This window comes from Empidonax traillii, unplaced genomic scaffold, assembly GCF_003031625.1.
Source record: "Empidonax traillii isolate 1590-97213 ecotype Southwest subspecies unplaced genomic scaffold, ASM303162v1 scaffold151:size923898, whole genome shotgun sequence".
Lineage (NCBI taxonomy): Eukaryota > Metazoa > Chordata > Aves > Passeriformes > Tyrannidae > Empidonax > Empidonax traillii.
The window spans coordinates 118580-132989 of NW_020955344.1; the positions used below are offsets into that span (position 1 = coordinate 118580).

A 14410-nucleotide genomic window follows, 5' to 3' on the forward strand; every position below is an offset into this window, starting at 1 on the left:
TTTTTATTCTCATTCTACATAATAGAAAAGCTCTGACAAAAAATTCAGATATAAACATTTGCTACCTGCAAATCTATCAGCTCTGGTAAGATCATCAGTTGAACTACCAAAAGTACTTGAAAAGAGTACCCATGCTTTCCTGAGTATTGCATTGATACTGCTTTTTGTTTTCTCCAAAACTAGGGAGAGTAGAATTAACTTTCTGAAAAATGAGCTACTTTGAGTTGTTTCTTTCAGGATGTGCCCTTCAGATAAGGGGAATGGTAGCTCACCCTCTTTTGCAAGGAAATTAATTCCACTGCATGTGCTCTGCAAAAGTCCTGGCACAGCTTGTTTGGCGTGTGAGCACTAAGAATTAGCTTCCAGTTTTGCCAGGTGTGAGTATTTCTGATTGATTCTCCATTACTGTTTAAGCATCCCATCTTCCAATGAGAGTGAAATACCTCCTTGTCAGTCACTTCAATGCATTGTTCTGTTTTGTTTTGGCTTTTTTATTCCTTATGTAAATCAGATTTGCCAAACCAGTGTTCTCCTGATCCTTGTTACAAAGAGGGGACCGTCAAATGTGAGGATCTCAAGGGGGACTTCTATTGTGAATGCAAGCGTGGCTGGCAGGGAAAAACATGTGAAAAAGGTAATTTGGTTTCATTGTCTTTTATACTTGTAACAAAGATGTTCTGGGTTTTGCTGCATTCTCAAATGGTCATAGATACTGTACTGCACAATTTAAAAGTCACAGAACTGAACCTGGATTACACAGAGCTCGTGTTTTTACCCTTCTTTGAATCAGGTAATTTTTTCACATCAATATTTTTACTTTAATGGAGCTCAGCTTGATCTTGGCAAGGTAATCTAAGAAGTTATGCTCTGACTTTCTGTCCCACCCTTCTGAAAGGGGCAGCAGAAACAGAGTTGTAGTGGCTTTTCAAGCAGAACTGCAGCAGGTGCTGCTGTGAACCCTGGTGTAACAGATCACAGACTGCAGAGCCAGAGAATCTGGCCCACCTGCCCTCTAGCATCCCTGCTGTGGGAACAATGACTTTCAGTTGGGAAGTTGGAGTCTGAGCCTGATGATACACAAACTGATAAAATTAGTCTGTTAAAGCCTCCGTGCTAGTAGGACCTTATTCCACGTCTACTTAATCCTGCATATCCCAGGGTATATTTCCATCACCTGCAAAGAGAATATTCAGGCAACCTATTTGTGCAAGGAGTGCCAGGTACCCACAGGGCTTTCTCTACAAGTTATCTTCCCCCCTCCTGTTTTCTGGTTTCTTTTATTTTGCCCTTCTGCCTGCAAGGTTTCCTTACAGGTAAGGAATGGTCGGAAGTCACATTCAGCCAGTCCAGAATTGTGGCAACCAAGATAGCAAGAGATACAAAACCTTTCCTTCTCATGTAAATATTGTGGTGAGATTGTAGGGTCGCTCACAAGGAGGATATTTAGGCAATTCAGAAAGCAGACCAATCAGTAATTCAGTCAGCTTTGAGAGCTCAGACAATGATCAGTCTGAAATACATTCCCTTATTTTCCTATAAAATTCAGTGACATGTGATGGTCTCCTCATCAGCTAACTCTAGAGTCCCATAGATAAGCAGGACATAATGAGCAGGTAGGGCAGGTCAAGGGTGAAATCAAGGCTCTGGGATTTTATTGGCTTTTTCTGCCAACTTCAGTGGGGCACACAGTGCTCAGTAGCTGTGAACTTAAAACTTTCGGTGTTCTCATGAGTTCTGTAATAGTAAGAATATAGTGTTCTTCTTTTATTTAAAGATTTCGTCCTGATCTTACTGGACATAGTATGATTTTAAAAGTTAGTTATAATATAAAATGCATTATAATTAGTTTGCTTCTGCAAATGAACTTCTTCACCTCCACAGTGACTAAAGATACTCTTATGCATTCTCAGAGCTGTGAAGGAGATAGTTACAGTGCCTTTTTTCTTTTTTTTTTTTTTTTTTTTTTTTTAATTAAACAAACGAGCTAATGTGCTTGAAGTATATGAATGAAATCTTTGTGCTTTTTGTAATCATTGTGTTGCAGTTGTAATACTGTTTCTCCTTGGGTCTTTCTCCTTCCCAATGCCTATTCCACTCTCACCCTCCAGATTATTCACAGAGGCGAAAAGCTGACTGTAACACTTTATTTTGATGTAGATATTGACGAATGCAGAACGCAGAACGGCGGCTGTAGCCAGGTCTGTCTCAACAAGCTAGGCAGCTACCGTTGCTCATGCAACAGTGGTTACACTCTTAAAGACAGCAAAACATGTGAAGGTAAGCTTTGCTGGGACTCTCGGTTTGCTTCAGGGGATGCTTAGTGACTTATGCCTGCATTTTGGAGAGCTGGGTTGCCCTGAGCAGTCCTGGTCTGCTCCCTAGCCCACCAGAAACTTGCTGGTAGCTCCTGTTGGCTGTACTCCACTGGAGTGTACTCCACTCCATTGTGCTGGATGCTCCAGCCAGCCTACACGCCTGGGCTTGTCAGCATTTGAACCATGATGCTGTCAGTATCGTAACACAGGCGTGATTCACGGAGGATCTGTGGCTTGGATTGTGCTAAATTGGTTTAGCCGATCAGTCCTCATATCCTGACACCGAGAGGAGGAAGTGCTGGCCAAATGCATTGTTATGATTCTTTCCAGTCTCACGGTGCTGTAGTATATGAGCCATTTGTTTCTCTTGTGTGTGTTTCTTATTTTATTTTTCTAAATTTGGGTATGTGCAGCAGCTAATGAATTCAGACAGATACAGATGGCTAAATTCACTGCAACTGAATATTAATACATGTAGAAAGGCCCTAGTGAAAGTTGGCAGATATAGCAGCTGAGAACAGAAAGTGAGGATCTGAAATATCTGATTGAAACTTTAGAATGAATTTACATAACCAAAACTTAAGCAACTGAGATTTCAGAAGTGTTAAGAAAACTGCATGCTGAGACAAAGACTCATTAATGATTACAGTGATTATTAAAGTTATGTGTATCTCATAAAAAATGGTAAGTCTGTGTATATACCTCTTAGAGATGGATGTGACAACATATTTCTAAACAACTTGCATACCTGATCTGAACAACGTATTAATGCTACCAGCAAAAAGACAAAGAGCAAGAATTTATTTCCATGTCACTTCCACTGTAAAGGTGATTGTATAGGTTACATAAGTATCCCTTAGAAGCCACTTAGAAGAGCCAACTTCACTTTTGAATTGTCCTCTTGTGCCAGTTGACAGGGACAGATGAATGGTGAGGGTGCTTACATAAACATTTGTTTTCATATTTATGTATATTTATGTATATGTATATTATGTATATGTATATTTGTTTCATACCCTGGTACTGTCACTGAGGGCACTGCCAGCAGTACTAAAAAAGCATTCCTTAGCTTCAGCGTGTGACCCTGCAGTTGCTGAGGTTGCTGTCAGGTGTGGTTATTGCTAGTTCAGATTTATCATTGCATTTTGGCTTTCTTTCATGTTTATTCCTGTCATCATGTGTGCACACACAAAAGTTTCCTTTTATCTTAATTTGTAGACTAGGCTACATGGGGTGCTAGATAGACCCTCAGCCAGTTCACTCATACATGGGAAAATCAACAAGTGTAATGTGTAGTTGTAGTTTTAACACATAGTAGAAAGCAAACATAAATATTAAACTCTGAGTATACTGCAAATGTTTTGTCAACACCAAGATTTTGCTGGGTATTAGTTAACATGTTAGGAAAACACTTTTGTGTTTTTATGGACCTCCAGTTCATTGCGTGCCTTCATGGTGAAACCCCAGAACATCTCTCAGACATGACTTGTTCTCTCTGACAAAATGGGGAGCTTCTATTCTCCTTTGCCACTACAGATCAGCAGATGTAGATCTTAATTTTACTAAATGTGTGAAAAATTATTGTTTGCCTGTCTGAGGACAGAGAACAGAAATGTGTGATGTGCCACAGACTGCATCTCCCTTCAGTGTTTTGGTAACCTTCATGCTGCTGTTACTCAGTTCTTACCTGTTGCTTTTTTTAACCTGCAGTTTCAGCCCCCCTGAGTGAAGGGATTGTGGCTTTTTGGTTTTCTGGGAGTTTTGTTTTACAGTTTTTCTTCTGGCTTACTTTGTTTGTTTTTTTCCAGTAGTGGCTAATGGCTTTAAGAAAGAAAGTCCAACTGGTTTTGAAAACCTGAAGTCACTTCTTATAGCTAGCTACCCCTAAAGGTAGATTCTTAAAGATACTGTTTTTTCAGTTTCCAAAATAATTTCTTGACTCTAAGCCTACTCCAGTATATGAATAGTGGTTATACTCCTCTCATGTTGTTCAATTACTTGTTTTGCAGACATAGATGAATGTGCAGCATCAGCAGACATCTGTGGAGAAGCTCACTGTAAAAATTTAATAAGCTCGTACGAATGTCTCTGTGACCCAGGCTACAAGTACGATGACGTGAAAAAAACTTGTCAGGGTAAGCTCATGAAATAATATCATGTTAGCATTTACTACATAATTTAAAGCTGTAATCCCCCCGACATTTAGTTTCAGGCTTCAGTAAAAGCATTTGTTCTTTTTCTTTTCTTTTTTTTTTTTAATTTTGCTTACACACTGGACTTCTGTTCCCTTTCTCTAGTTGGGAGTGAGTTTGCAGATTTCAGTCACCTCTGAGTTCATTGAGCTTGCAGTGATCTTTGAGTTCATAGAATTTACAGTTGTCTTGGAGTTCACTGAGTTTGCTGTCAACTTTGATGACTTGAGTCAAGCTGTACAAGCCAGAGTACTGAGATTTCTTGAATTCATGACAAGTGCAAGATCTGGTGAAAGCTCAGAAGCATCTGTGCATATTGCTGTCTCCCTTCATAGGACAAGAAAAGTTAACACAGCAGTAGCTGTTGTTTTTTTAGAACCTGTCTTGTGGTATTACTCTGAACTATGAGCTTAATATGTGTTTTAACCATGCACAGTTCTGCTGGCTTCACTGCCTGCAAGCTTTCTCAATGGAGTAAGCTTTGAAAGTATTCCAAAACTAGCACTGTTCCCTGTCTTTTGTCTAAGTTAATATACTGACTCAAATCACATGCCAGCCGGTCCTGCTGAGCTCTAAGTCTTTACCTCTGCCTGAAGAGATCCCTGTGGACTGTCAGAATTTGTTTTCCTGCAATTGTTTGTGAAGTAGATAAAAAGAAGCCAAAGGAAAAAATAAAAGGGGAAGAAAAGAATGCGAAACTCAGCTCTTATTTGCAGTCCCTGAGCTGAAGAATCAGGAGCCAGTCAGCACAGGCGTAGCAGAAGGGGCCTGAAGGGAGGAAGTATTGTCTAGAAGTTAAAGCCCAGGGCTCTGCTCCAGCTGCTTCCAGCCTTCCCACTGATTTGGGCAGCTGGAATCTGTCTGTGAAAATAGCTTGTGCAGATGCTAATTCTAACTCTTCTCTCCTGTAAAGATGTGGCATAGGGTACGTACTGGCCACAGAGCACTTGGACATGCTTAAGGCAAAGGTGCTATGAAACAGCACTAATAACGCTTCTCTGCCCGCAGTGATTCATGTTTTAACAAACTCACTGTTTTCTCCTCTCTTCTTTGCTGGTTTTATGTAGATATAGATGAGTGTGAAGAAAAGCTCTGTGAACAGACCTGTGTCAACTCACCAGGGAGTTATACCTGTCATTGTGATGGCAGAGGGGGAGTGAAACTTTCCCGGGATATGAATACATGTGAGGTACGTCAGTGTTCATTGCTGTAACTGCAGAACAGACCTTTTCTTTACATTGCAATTAAGATGAAGCTCTGGACTAAAGTCATTTGAGCCAAGCAAGCAGCAGGAGGGAATCGTGTTGGCAAAGTTGCGTGGGCTGGGGACAGTAGCTCTCCTGAAAAGAAATTTTCTCCTGAAAGTCTCTCTTTTCCAGCTCCTCCTGTCCCAGTTCCAGTGATAGCCCTCTGTTTGACTATGAGTTACCTTGTCTGCACAAGCTTTTCTGAGTTAGATCCGCTAGGTTGGTGCAAAGGTCTAAGGGCCTGTGGTGTAAGTTGTGAACCATCGCTTGCATTTGACACTTTTGTCCTCCAGGCATTTGAGGTGGATGGGCTTCAGTGGCACAGGCTGCCTCTGTGGTAACCAACCAACAGCAAGTTCTTAGCACATCTTTTGTTGCAGGCACAGTGCAGTAAAAAACCTCATGCTGTACCTTGATTTCATAATGGAACAGGAAGACATTCCTCCAGGGCAGATAGTAGGGGGAGGAAAGGAAAGAGGAAATGTTCTCTGTACAAATGTATTTTGAGAGAATAAACGTTACAGTGCACTAACCTGCTGTATATATTGTATTAATTAATGATAACCTGCCCTCATTTCAAGTTTGTACAACACCTCTTAGTGTGAAAAAAACAAATCCTATTTCTGAGAAAGAGCAGCATACAATGGTTTCAACATTTCAGTTGGCATATTTGTAAAAGGCAGCAAGAAGTACAAATGTCCAACAAGTCTCTGAACATATTTATAATTATATTGAGTCCCTGGTTTTATTGTCCAGATGATTTTCTTCATCTTCTTTCACCAGTCAATATGAATTTCAATGAGTGCTGTCTTTATATGTATAGCAACTACATGAGAAAAGAAGTGGAGACCTACTCTTTGATTCTCTTTCTGCTCTCTGAGGAGAATAAGCACTCAAAAAATGTGTTTTGATTGTAGAACATCATACCATGTGTGCCTTTTGCTGTTGGAAGAAGTGTTAAATCCTTGTACCTGGGGAGGATGTTCAGTGGCACTCCTGTTATCAGGCTGCGCTTCAAAAGGAAACAACTGACAAGGTGAGGACAATTTAGAATGACAGTCAAATGCTCTGATTGGCTTTGATGCATGCAGGGGTGTTAAGTTGTTACAATTACAATTAGTCCTACATTCACCATTATTTGCTTGGATTATGGAGTCTTGTAAGGCAAAACATTATCCAAACCAGTAACTGAGAAAGGCAGCCTTGACCACAGAGCTGTTAGGATAATTACTGAAGTATAGTATTGTATTCTTTATTCTTTATGCTATTTTAAAACCTGTCTTCACAGCTTAAGTCTTTCAGGAATGCATTAAAAGCTAGTATGTTTTAACAGAGCTTTGTAGCTGCTAAAATTGATGCTATCTGTATGGAAAGTACTCTGTGGTTTTTGAACTCTGCATAACTAATTTATTTCTTGGCACCTGTGTGGTCAGACTTGTGGCTGAGTTCGACTTTAGAACCTTTGATCCTGAAGGTATCCTTTTCTTTGCTGGAGGCCATCAAGACAGCACATGGATAGTCTTGGCATTGCGCAAAGGACGGCTAGAGCTGCAGCTGAAATACAACGGCATAGGGCGTGTGACGAGCACTGGACCACTTATCAACCATGGCATGTGGCAAACGGTGAGTCCAGGCCACGGCTGAGGTCCAGCTGCTTCACGGCTTGTTCAGGATGGGCTCTGCCAAGTGCAGACAGACTTTGTGTATTCTTGAGATGCTTTTCCAACCTATCTATCCATTCAGTGCATACAAGTATGTTATACATTCTAAGGTGAGAATGGGATGTTCTTCTTAACAAATCAAATTATACTCTATATCCATTCTAATAGAGACTGCATCACTGATTTGCACAACCAGAGCAACCGTTTGCACAAACGGTGTCTTTGAAATACAGCAGTGCCAAGCTGACTTTATGTCAGGTTGAGAAGATGCCATCTGGGTGAGGGTTGGAAGGAGTAAGAGGGAAGGAACTTTGTCTGTTCTTTTAAGGAAATTTCCAAGTGCGTTTGGTGTATGGGGGATGTGTGGTTGCTTTTGTTCATTCACTCATTTGTTTAGTCACAGGGCTCAGACTATCTGAGGCCTTGACAAATGTCTTATGCTACAGTATCCTTTTTGTAAAGTCTTCAAGCTTGTTTACATACAAAATAGACCATTTCCCTTGTAAAGATATTGGAGGCTGCTACAGGATCATAGAATTATCAAGGTTGAAAGAGACTTTTGAGATCATCACGTCCAATGATCAACCCAGCACAATCACTATAACCCCTAAAATACTCTGTTTACTAACAACATAATCCCAGCAATCTCTTGAGTTTGTAAGAATTGTAAGGATTCATGTTCTTCTTGATGCGCTTGCAGAACATTGCCTGGTGATTTTGGAAGCATTATGGTCATTACAGTTTGTGACATGATCATGAAAAACATCTTGTAGTGTGATCTACAGTAGATGAGCAATTTATATATGCTCTCTCTCTCTTCTGAATTTTCCTCTCCTTTCCTTTTTTCTTGCTTAATTAGTTCTTTTAAGTTGGTGTGTTCCTCTTGGGGAGTGGGCGGGAATTTCTCAGCTAACGCGCGTTTGAGACAAATGCAGATATTGGTAACTGTGAATCATTTTCTGATTTACATTTTTTAGTATATAAGAATTATACATGAAAGAAATAAGCAAGGTGTGAAAAATTTTGTTTCTGATGCATAAATAAAGAAGACCTTGCATGGTGTCACTGTCAACTATTGACATTTGGTAATGTTTCCAACAGTTCCATTACTGTCAGTGAAACAATTTTAGATTCCAAATGAAGAGCTGTAGAGGTTCAGTGAAGTTGTAGATAAAATGTATGACATGCTGTATCTTTACATGTAGGAATAGCCTCAAGCCAACTCTTACTGAATTTTATGGTAAAATTTCTAATGGTTCTGCTAATTTGAAATATGACGGTTCTAATTTTCTGCAAAGAGAGGATGGTGACGGAAGATGTGAAAAGCAGAGTGGATGCCACTGGCTGACTTGGGAGTCACAAAAATCAGCAGTTACCAAGCTAATCCATTTAACACCACAGCATAACATACTTGTTAAGTACCATGAAATAATTACAAACTATCCAATGTTTGTAATTATTAGTTAGTTCGAGGGGACACAGTTGAAATGCATTTGCCTTCTTCAGGGAGAGAAGGCAGTATGATAAAAGTAAGCATCATATTTAGGCAAGAATTATTTGCCTCCTGCCAGCCACCAGTGTCAGGGCTCTTATCCCAGGGTATCATCCTAACCAAGAAATTGCCTGGCTAAGTTGCTAAAGCAACACACATTGCACATTTTCTGAGAGGTTGTATAAATCCCCTTGAAATCCCTCCCCAAGGCTCTTTGGGACAGTACAGACCTAGCTGTGGGTGCCACGTGGTGCAGGTGGACAGGACCCACACTGACCAAGGGGTCAGCCAGCAGTTCTGCCCTGCATGTGAGTTGAGCAGGGCCAGGCAGCTGCCAGAGATGCAGCATGGCATGATTGGAGGAGAGAGCACCACGCACTGCTGGCACAGGAATGCTTGCCTGGAGCAGGTCAATGGCCACAGTTCTGGCAACTGTCTCCCAAAGTGAAATTGCTTGGTATGGTCAAAGGCAGAGGGATCCACCCACAGATGAACAGCAGCAGGAGGAAGGAGCCTTAGGTCTCTTGACTTCACGATTGACTCGCCTCTGAGTCTTGGGACCCTGCTTGCACTGTTGGAGTGCTGTTGATTTCTCCTTTCTCTGCCCTATTTTCTTATTCCTTGCCTTCACCTTAGAGGTACTTGGTTTTCTTCTGCTTAACATCCAGTGTCACCCATTTCTAAATGCCATTTAATCTATATGGCTGAGTGATACAACATATGTTCCTCCATTTTATCCTCTCTCTCTTTTCTCCTTGGTATGGTTTTTAATTTAGGAAATCCTGTCAAGGAGGGGTTATACCTTTTTGTCCATCTCCTTTTATAAAACATGTAGCCACACTTTTCATTTTAAGTATGGATTCATGTGTACTTTTCGACCTCAGCTTCTGCAAAGCTCAACCCCAAAAATGTTCAGAGGTCACAGTCCAGACTCAAATGCAATTTGGGAGTTTTAGTCTGGGCTTCAGTTTGCACAGAATCAAGCCCTTAGTTTTGGTTAGACCTTAAACAGAGGAGTTTGGATACTTGGGAGAACTTTATAGGGCTTATAAGAAAATACTAATTTTACTATGCAACTTTCAGCAGATGAAAAAACAATGGATATTTAAAGGCAAAACATATGAAAAAGCACCAGCAGTGTATGACTTCTGGCCAGTTGAGCAAATGCTGCCTACTTTTATGGAAATATGATGGTATTTTCAAAACTTCAGGCCAATATTTCTACCTAGGTATTTTCTCTGATGTTGATCCCTACTAAGCTATTTTTAAATGAGCATTGAACCAGCATTGAGAACACAAACAAGCAAGCCTCAGAAAAGACTTCTAATGTAGTTATTTCTGTGTAATCCATCTGGATGAAGTGGCACGTATGAAGTGATGATAGTAGAGGACACACTCGCCTTCTGTTTGTTTTGCATTTCCAAAAACAGTCATCATTTTGTCTTCCTTTCAATATTCAGTTTAGTACCGCTCTGAAGACACAGTATGGTTAGCAAAAATAATAACTTAACTACACTGTTAAATGTCAGGACTGAGGGTTGAGCAATCGGAAGCAGATTCTTATTTGGCTTTAACCCTGCGTCTGGCTGTAGCTCTGTCCCTTTTCAGAGCTGTCCACTCACTTTTCAGCAAAGAGCAGACAGGCTGGCTACGAGCTATCCCAGGCATGAATCCAAAACACAAAGCTGACTGCCCTTATGGCTAACCATATGGAAACCCTTTTCTTTGAGAACTGCCTGCCTGAATGTCCCTGAGCACGCTGTGGCAGGCAGCGACTACAGGAGGGAATTGAAGCAGGATGCTAACTACTGAAATGCTTCCCCTTTTGGTTTGTAGGTGATGGTGGTGCACCAGCAATTATGCTCTGAATTTAAGGAACAGGAGCTTAAACAGCCAGAGGGCATTGTGAAGTAGGCAGAATGTAATTTCCCAAACTGGAATTTATTAAGACTTTTGACAGGGATTAACCCCTCCTCCTATGGAAGTTTTCACTGATTTGGGTTTACTTGTATTAATGATCAGAAGCAGCAAAGAACTCTGAATAATTTTTATTATTATTATTTCTATGTCATTACTTGCTATATAATATAATAAAATTTTAGAAGGCCCTAAATTTTGGTGGCCCTGCAAGTAGCAGGATTTCTTCACATAGTAAGAACAGTATGGGCACTACTGCAGACAGTTTTTCCTCATTCCCTTTTGCTCTGTGGCTGCCCAGTCTGTGCTAGAACAGGGACACAGTCTGTGCCAGTTCCTGTGGCACTCCATACTCTGGTGCATTAGGGCAGTGGTGACCATGACACCGAGCAGAGGCGTCCGAGTGAGTTTTTAGCTGGATAGCCTGTGTAGCTCATCCAGTTGGGTGGCTGCCAGGACCTGTGGGCTTATGTTCCCACTGATTGGACTTTACAGCCTCCCAGTGCCCAAAAAAACCTGTTTGAGACTGGCTTGTGTGTCTCCATGGAATGCAGTCAGGAGGTGTAGATGCCACTTTAAACAAGCAAGCTTCAGACAAATATGTTCACATCCTGTAAGATATGGCACAGAGCAACACACCAGGTGTAAACAGTGTTCTAGCAGTATAAACCAGACTCCGCTGGAATTCACAAGAGAAGAAAAAAGGTTGATCAGAAGAGAAAAGTCTGTGAGTCATCTTTTCAACTATCAAATTCACTAAATCTTCATTTCTGAAGACTGAGGTCCAAAAGGAGTGTCCAGGTGTAAATCTGCTCGGCGCTGTCCTCCTTTGTGTAACAGCCACAGAGCAAGACTCAGCATGGCTGATAAGAGCAGTTTTGGGACAGCTACGCAAAATGCAAAGAGAAGGATGCTCAGGACCTGGCCTGCTAGCAGGGAGGGGGAAGAACAAGTCTAAACAGCCTCACAAATAGATAATTGGTTCTATACAGTGGCTCACGGGGAGCATCTGGGTGTCCCAGAAAACAGAGCTGTATGGATGAAGAGTGAGTAGGTGGAGTATCTGTCATACAGTGGGAAGAAGGTTATGAAATAGTGGAGGTGCACTCCTTTCTCCCTCTCTGCTAGAAGATTGGGTTGTCTTCTGCTACAGCCTATTGGTAGCAGGACCCAGGTCCCTGGGCAGCAGAATCTCTGCTGCTCTTCAGCAGCCTGGTGCATTATCTTTGTGCTTTGCCTCCTTTTCTCCCTCTACAGAAATGGTTGTTTTATTGTGCCTCTTTGTGCAGCCTGGTCATAATGAAAATTATAACATTTTTTTGAAGTTTCAGTGATAATAGATTTTTCTTAGAAGTAGCTCTTTAGAGACACGGAGGGAAAACTTGCAGAGGCTTTTTTGAGGGAAAAGCTATTACCTACTACACATTTTTATTACCCTCTCAGAAATCACATCATCTGCTGTTCTTTTTGCAGGGGTCAGTATTCAAAAACTGTGTCTGGAAGGCCTTCTGCATTATATTCCACTGGTCCAACAAAAGCCATCTTGTCTGTCTTTCCAGATTTTCTTTTCACATGCAGTTGCAATAAGAAGTTTCTCATTAATAACTCGTTATTGCATTTACATTTTGCATAGAGCAACCTACATATGTCATGTAATCATTCCACTCATGTTTTTCTATAGCTGTTTTAAAGTAGCTGGACTGTCTTCACTGTTAGGGTAGCTGCAGGTTGCTTTCTAGAGTAAAGATTTACATATCAAGGCGGAATGTATTTTAAAAGGCAGACAAGGAGGCTTGGGGACAGAAATGATTTCTCTGTCTTGGGGATTTCACTGGTGGGGTCTGTCCTGTAGCTGAGGCTGCAGATATTAAGTTCTTTTCATACTGAATTACTCAATTTGGAATTTTATTTTTTCAGATCTCTGTTGAAGAACTCGAAAGAAATTTGATTTTAAAGGTCAACAGGGATGCAGTTATGAAAATAGCCGTCTCAGGGGATCTGTTTACTCTAGACAAAGGAGTGTATCAGCTGAATTTGACAGTAGGAGGTATTCCTTTCAAAACAAAGGACCTTATTCTACCCGTAAGTATAGCATGATCCCTCATGCTGCTTTGTATGACGGAAGGGCTTGATTTTGTCTTTCCTGAGAGCAGTTCAACCTGCCCTGAAACAGGTGGAATTGTCACCTTCTGGATGCAGCTTTCTCTCCGTTAACTATAGCAGGAGCCTAAGCTAGTAGCAAAAGTGAGACTCTTGATTTTTTGATTGGTAGGTTTGGGTGAGATGCATCCCACCTGTAGAGATAGGGCACAGCAAAACAGGAGCACATGACAAAATTCACTGCGGTCCTGTGGGCTTGGAGAGCATGAGTGGCCCGGGGTGGGGGCAGTCAGTGAGCACATCTCTTAGTGAAGGTGCCACTGTGCCTACTAAGTCTGGAAACAATGTCAGGGGCACTTTTTATATTGTGATCAAAGTTTGTGCTTCACGTATATTGTGTCACAATTTTGCTGCTTCTGTTTGCTGTTTCAGTTTAGCGAGACCTGAGGAAAAACAGTTGCTTTTTTTAATTTATTTCCTCCTAATTCAAGTAGATAGGGCATATGAATAAAAGTTAAGGCACTCCTTTGGGTGAGATTAGATGATTGCTGCATTTCTGAAATAGCTGCTTCTCAGGCTAGTTTGAATGTCTGCCACACACAGAGTTGGCACCTTGAAACCCTAATTTGCATCTCTTTATTTGTAAATGAGGTGACAAGCTTGTGGCTTGTGACTGGGAGTATAGCAGCTGAGGAAGGCTCCTGTGCTTCACAAGAAGTTATTCAGGGTCACTGCTTGTCTGAAACAGTAAAGTCAGGGTGTGGCCTGAATCTAGGATTGAGAGCCAAAAACTCCTCAGGTTTTTATCCTGGCTGAGACACTTAATTCTCTCTCTCCTTCAGTTAATTGGGAGTAATGGTGCTGATTTAGAGGCTTTGCAAGGAGCCTTCTCTTTACATACTGTGTCACATTTTAATACTGACATTTCATACAGGGTAGCCTAACTAGAAGCTGGAAGGCACAAGGTGTGTGCAGAGTGGTGTGCCTGTCTTGTGGCTCAGACACCCCTCCTTAATGCAGAACTTAAAAACATACCGTGATCAGGTCTAAGGTCTGTCTTGTGTGTCACGCAGGCTGTTTGCAATGACACAAAGGACTGGGGTTTTTAACTTCCAGTTGGCCTCCAGCATTCACAATGCAGAATTATGGGAGTTACAGAGCTTTGGTGATAGAGCTTTAGAAATAAGCTGCTCTGATGATGTGCATCATAGGGAAGGTTACAGAAACAATACAACCAAATCAGCACCTGCACTAGCTAGTGTCCTTCTGTTCTGTGGAGACAAGCTGATCTCAGGGGAGTTTCCTGGGGAATACTAACCGCTCACTTGGGGTTGCAGGATTGAGATTGCTGCCGATTTGTTTGCATAACACGTGAAAATTATCCCTCCTATTTCGTATTGTAGGATCACTCAGTATTCCTCTGCACCCAGTTCTTCTTCACTGAATGGTAGCTTGAGGCGTGAGATACTGCTTTATCTTCCTAGAT

General features: G+C 41.4%; 1 protein-coding gene across 1 annotated transcript in view; it reads left to right on the forward strand.

Moving 5' to 3' along the window:
* Positions 1-14410, forward strand: part of GAS6 (growth arrest specific 6) — a 40358-nt gene that overhangs the window by 18946 nt on the left and 7002 nt on the right. The window contains 9 exon segments of the mRNA XM_027884647.1: positions 512-634; positions 2158-2277; positions 4325-4450; positions 5575-5696; positions 6672-6790; positions 7188-7377; positions 12742-12997; positions 13146-13178; positions 13876-13889. Of these exon segments, the coding sequence (XP_027740448.1) occupies positions 512-634; positions 2158-2277; positions 4325-4450; positions 5575-5696; positions 6672-6790; positions 7188-7377; positions 12742-12997; positions 13146-13178; positions 13876-13889 (1103 nt within the window).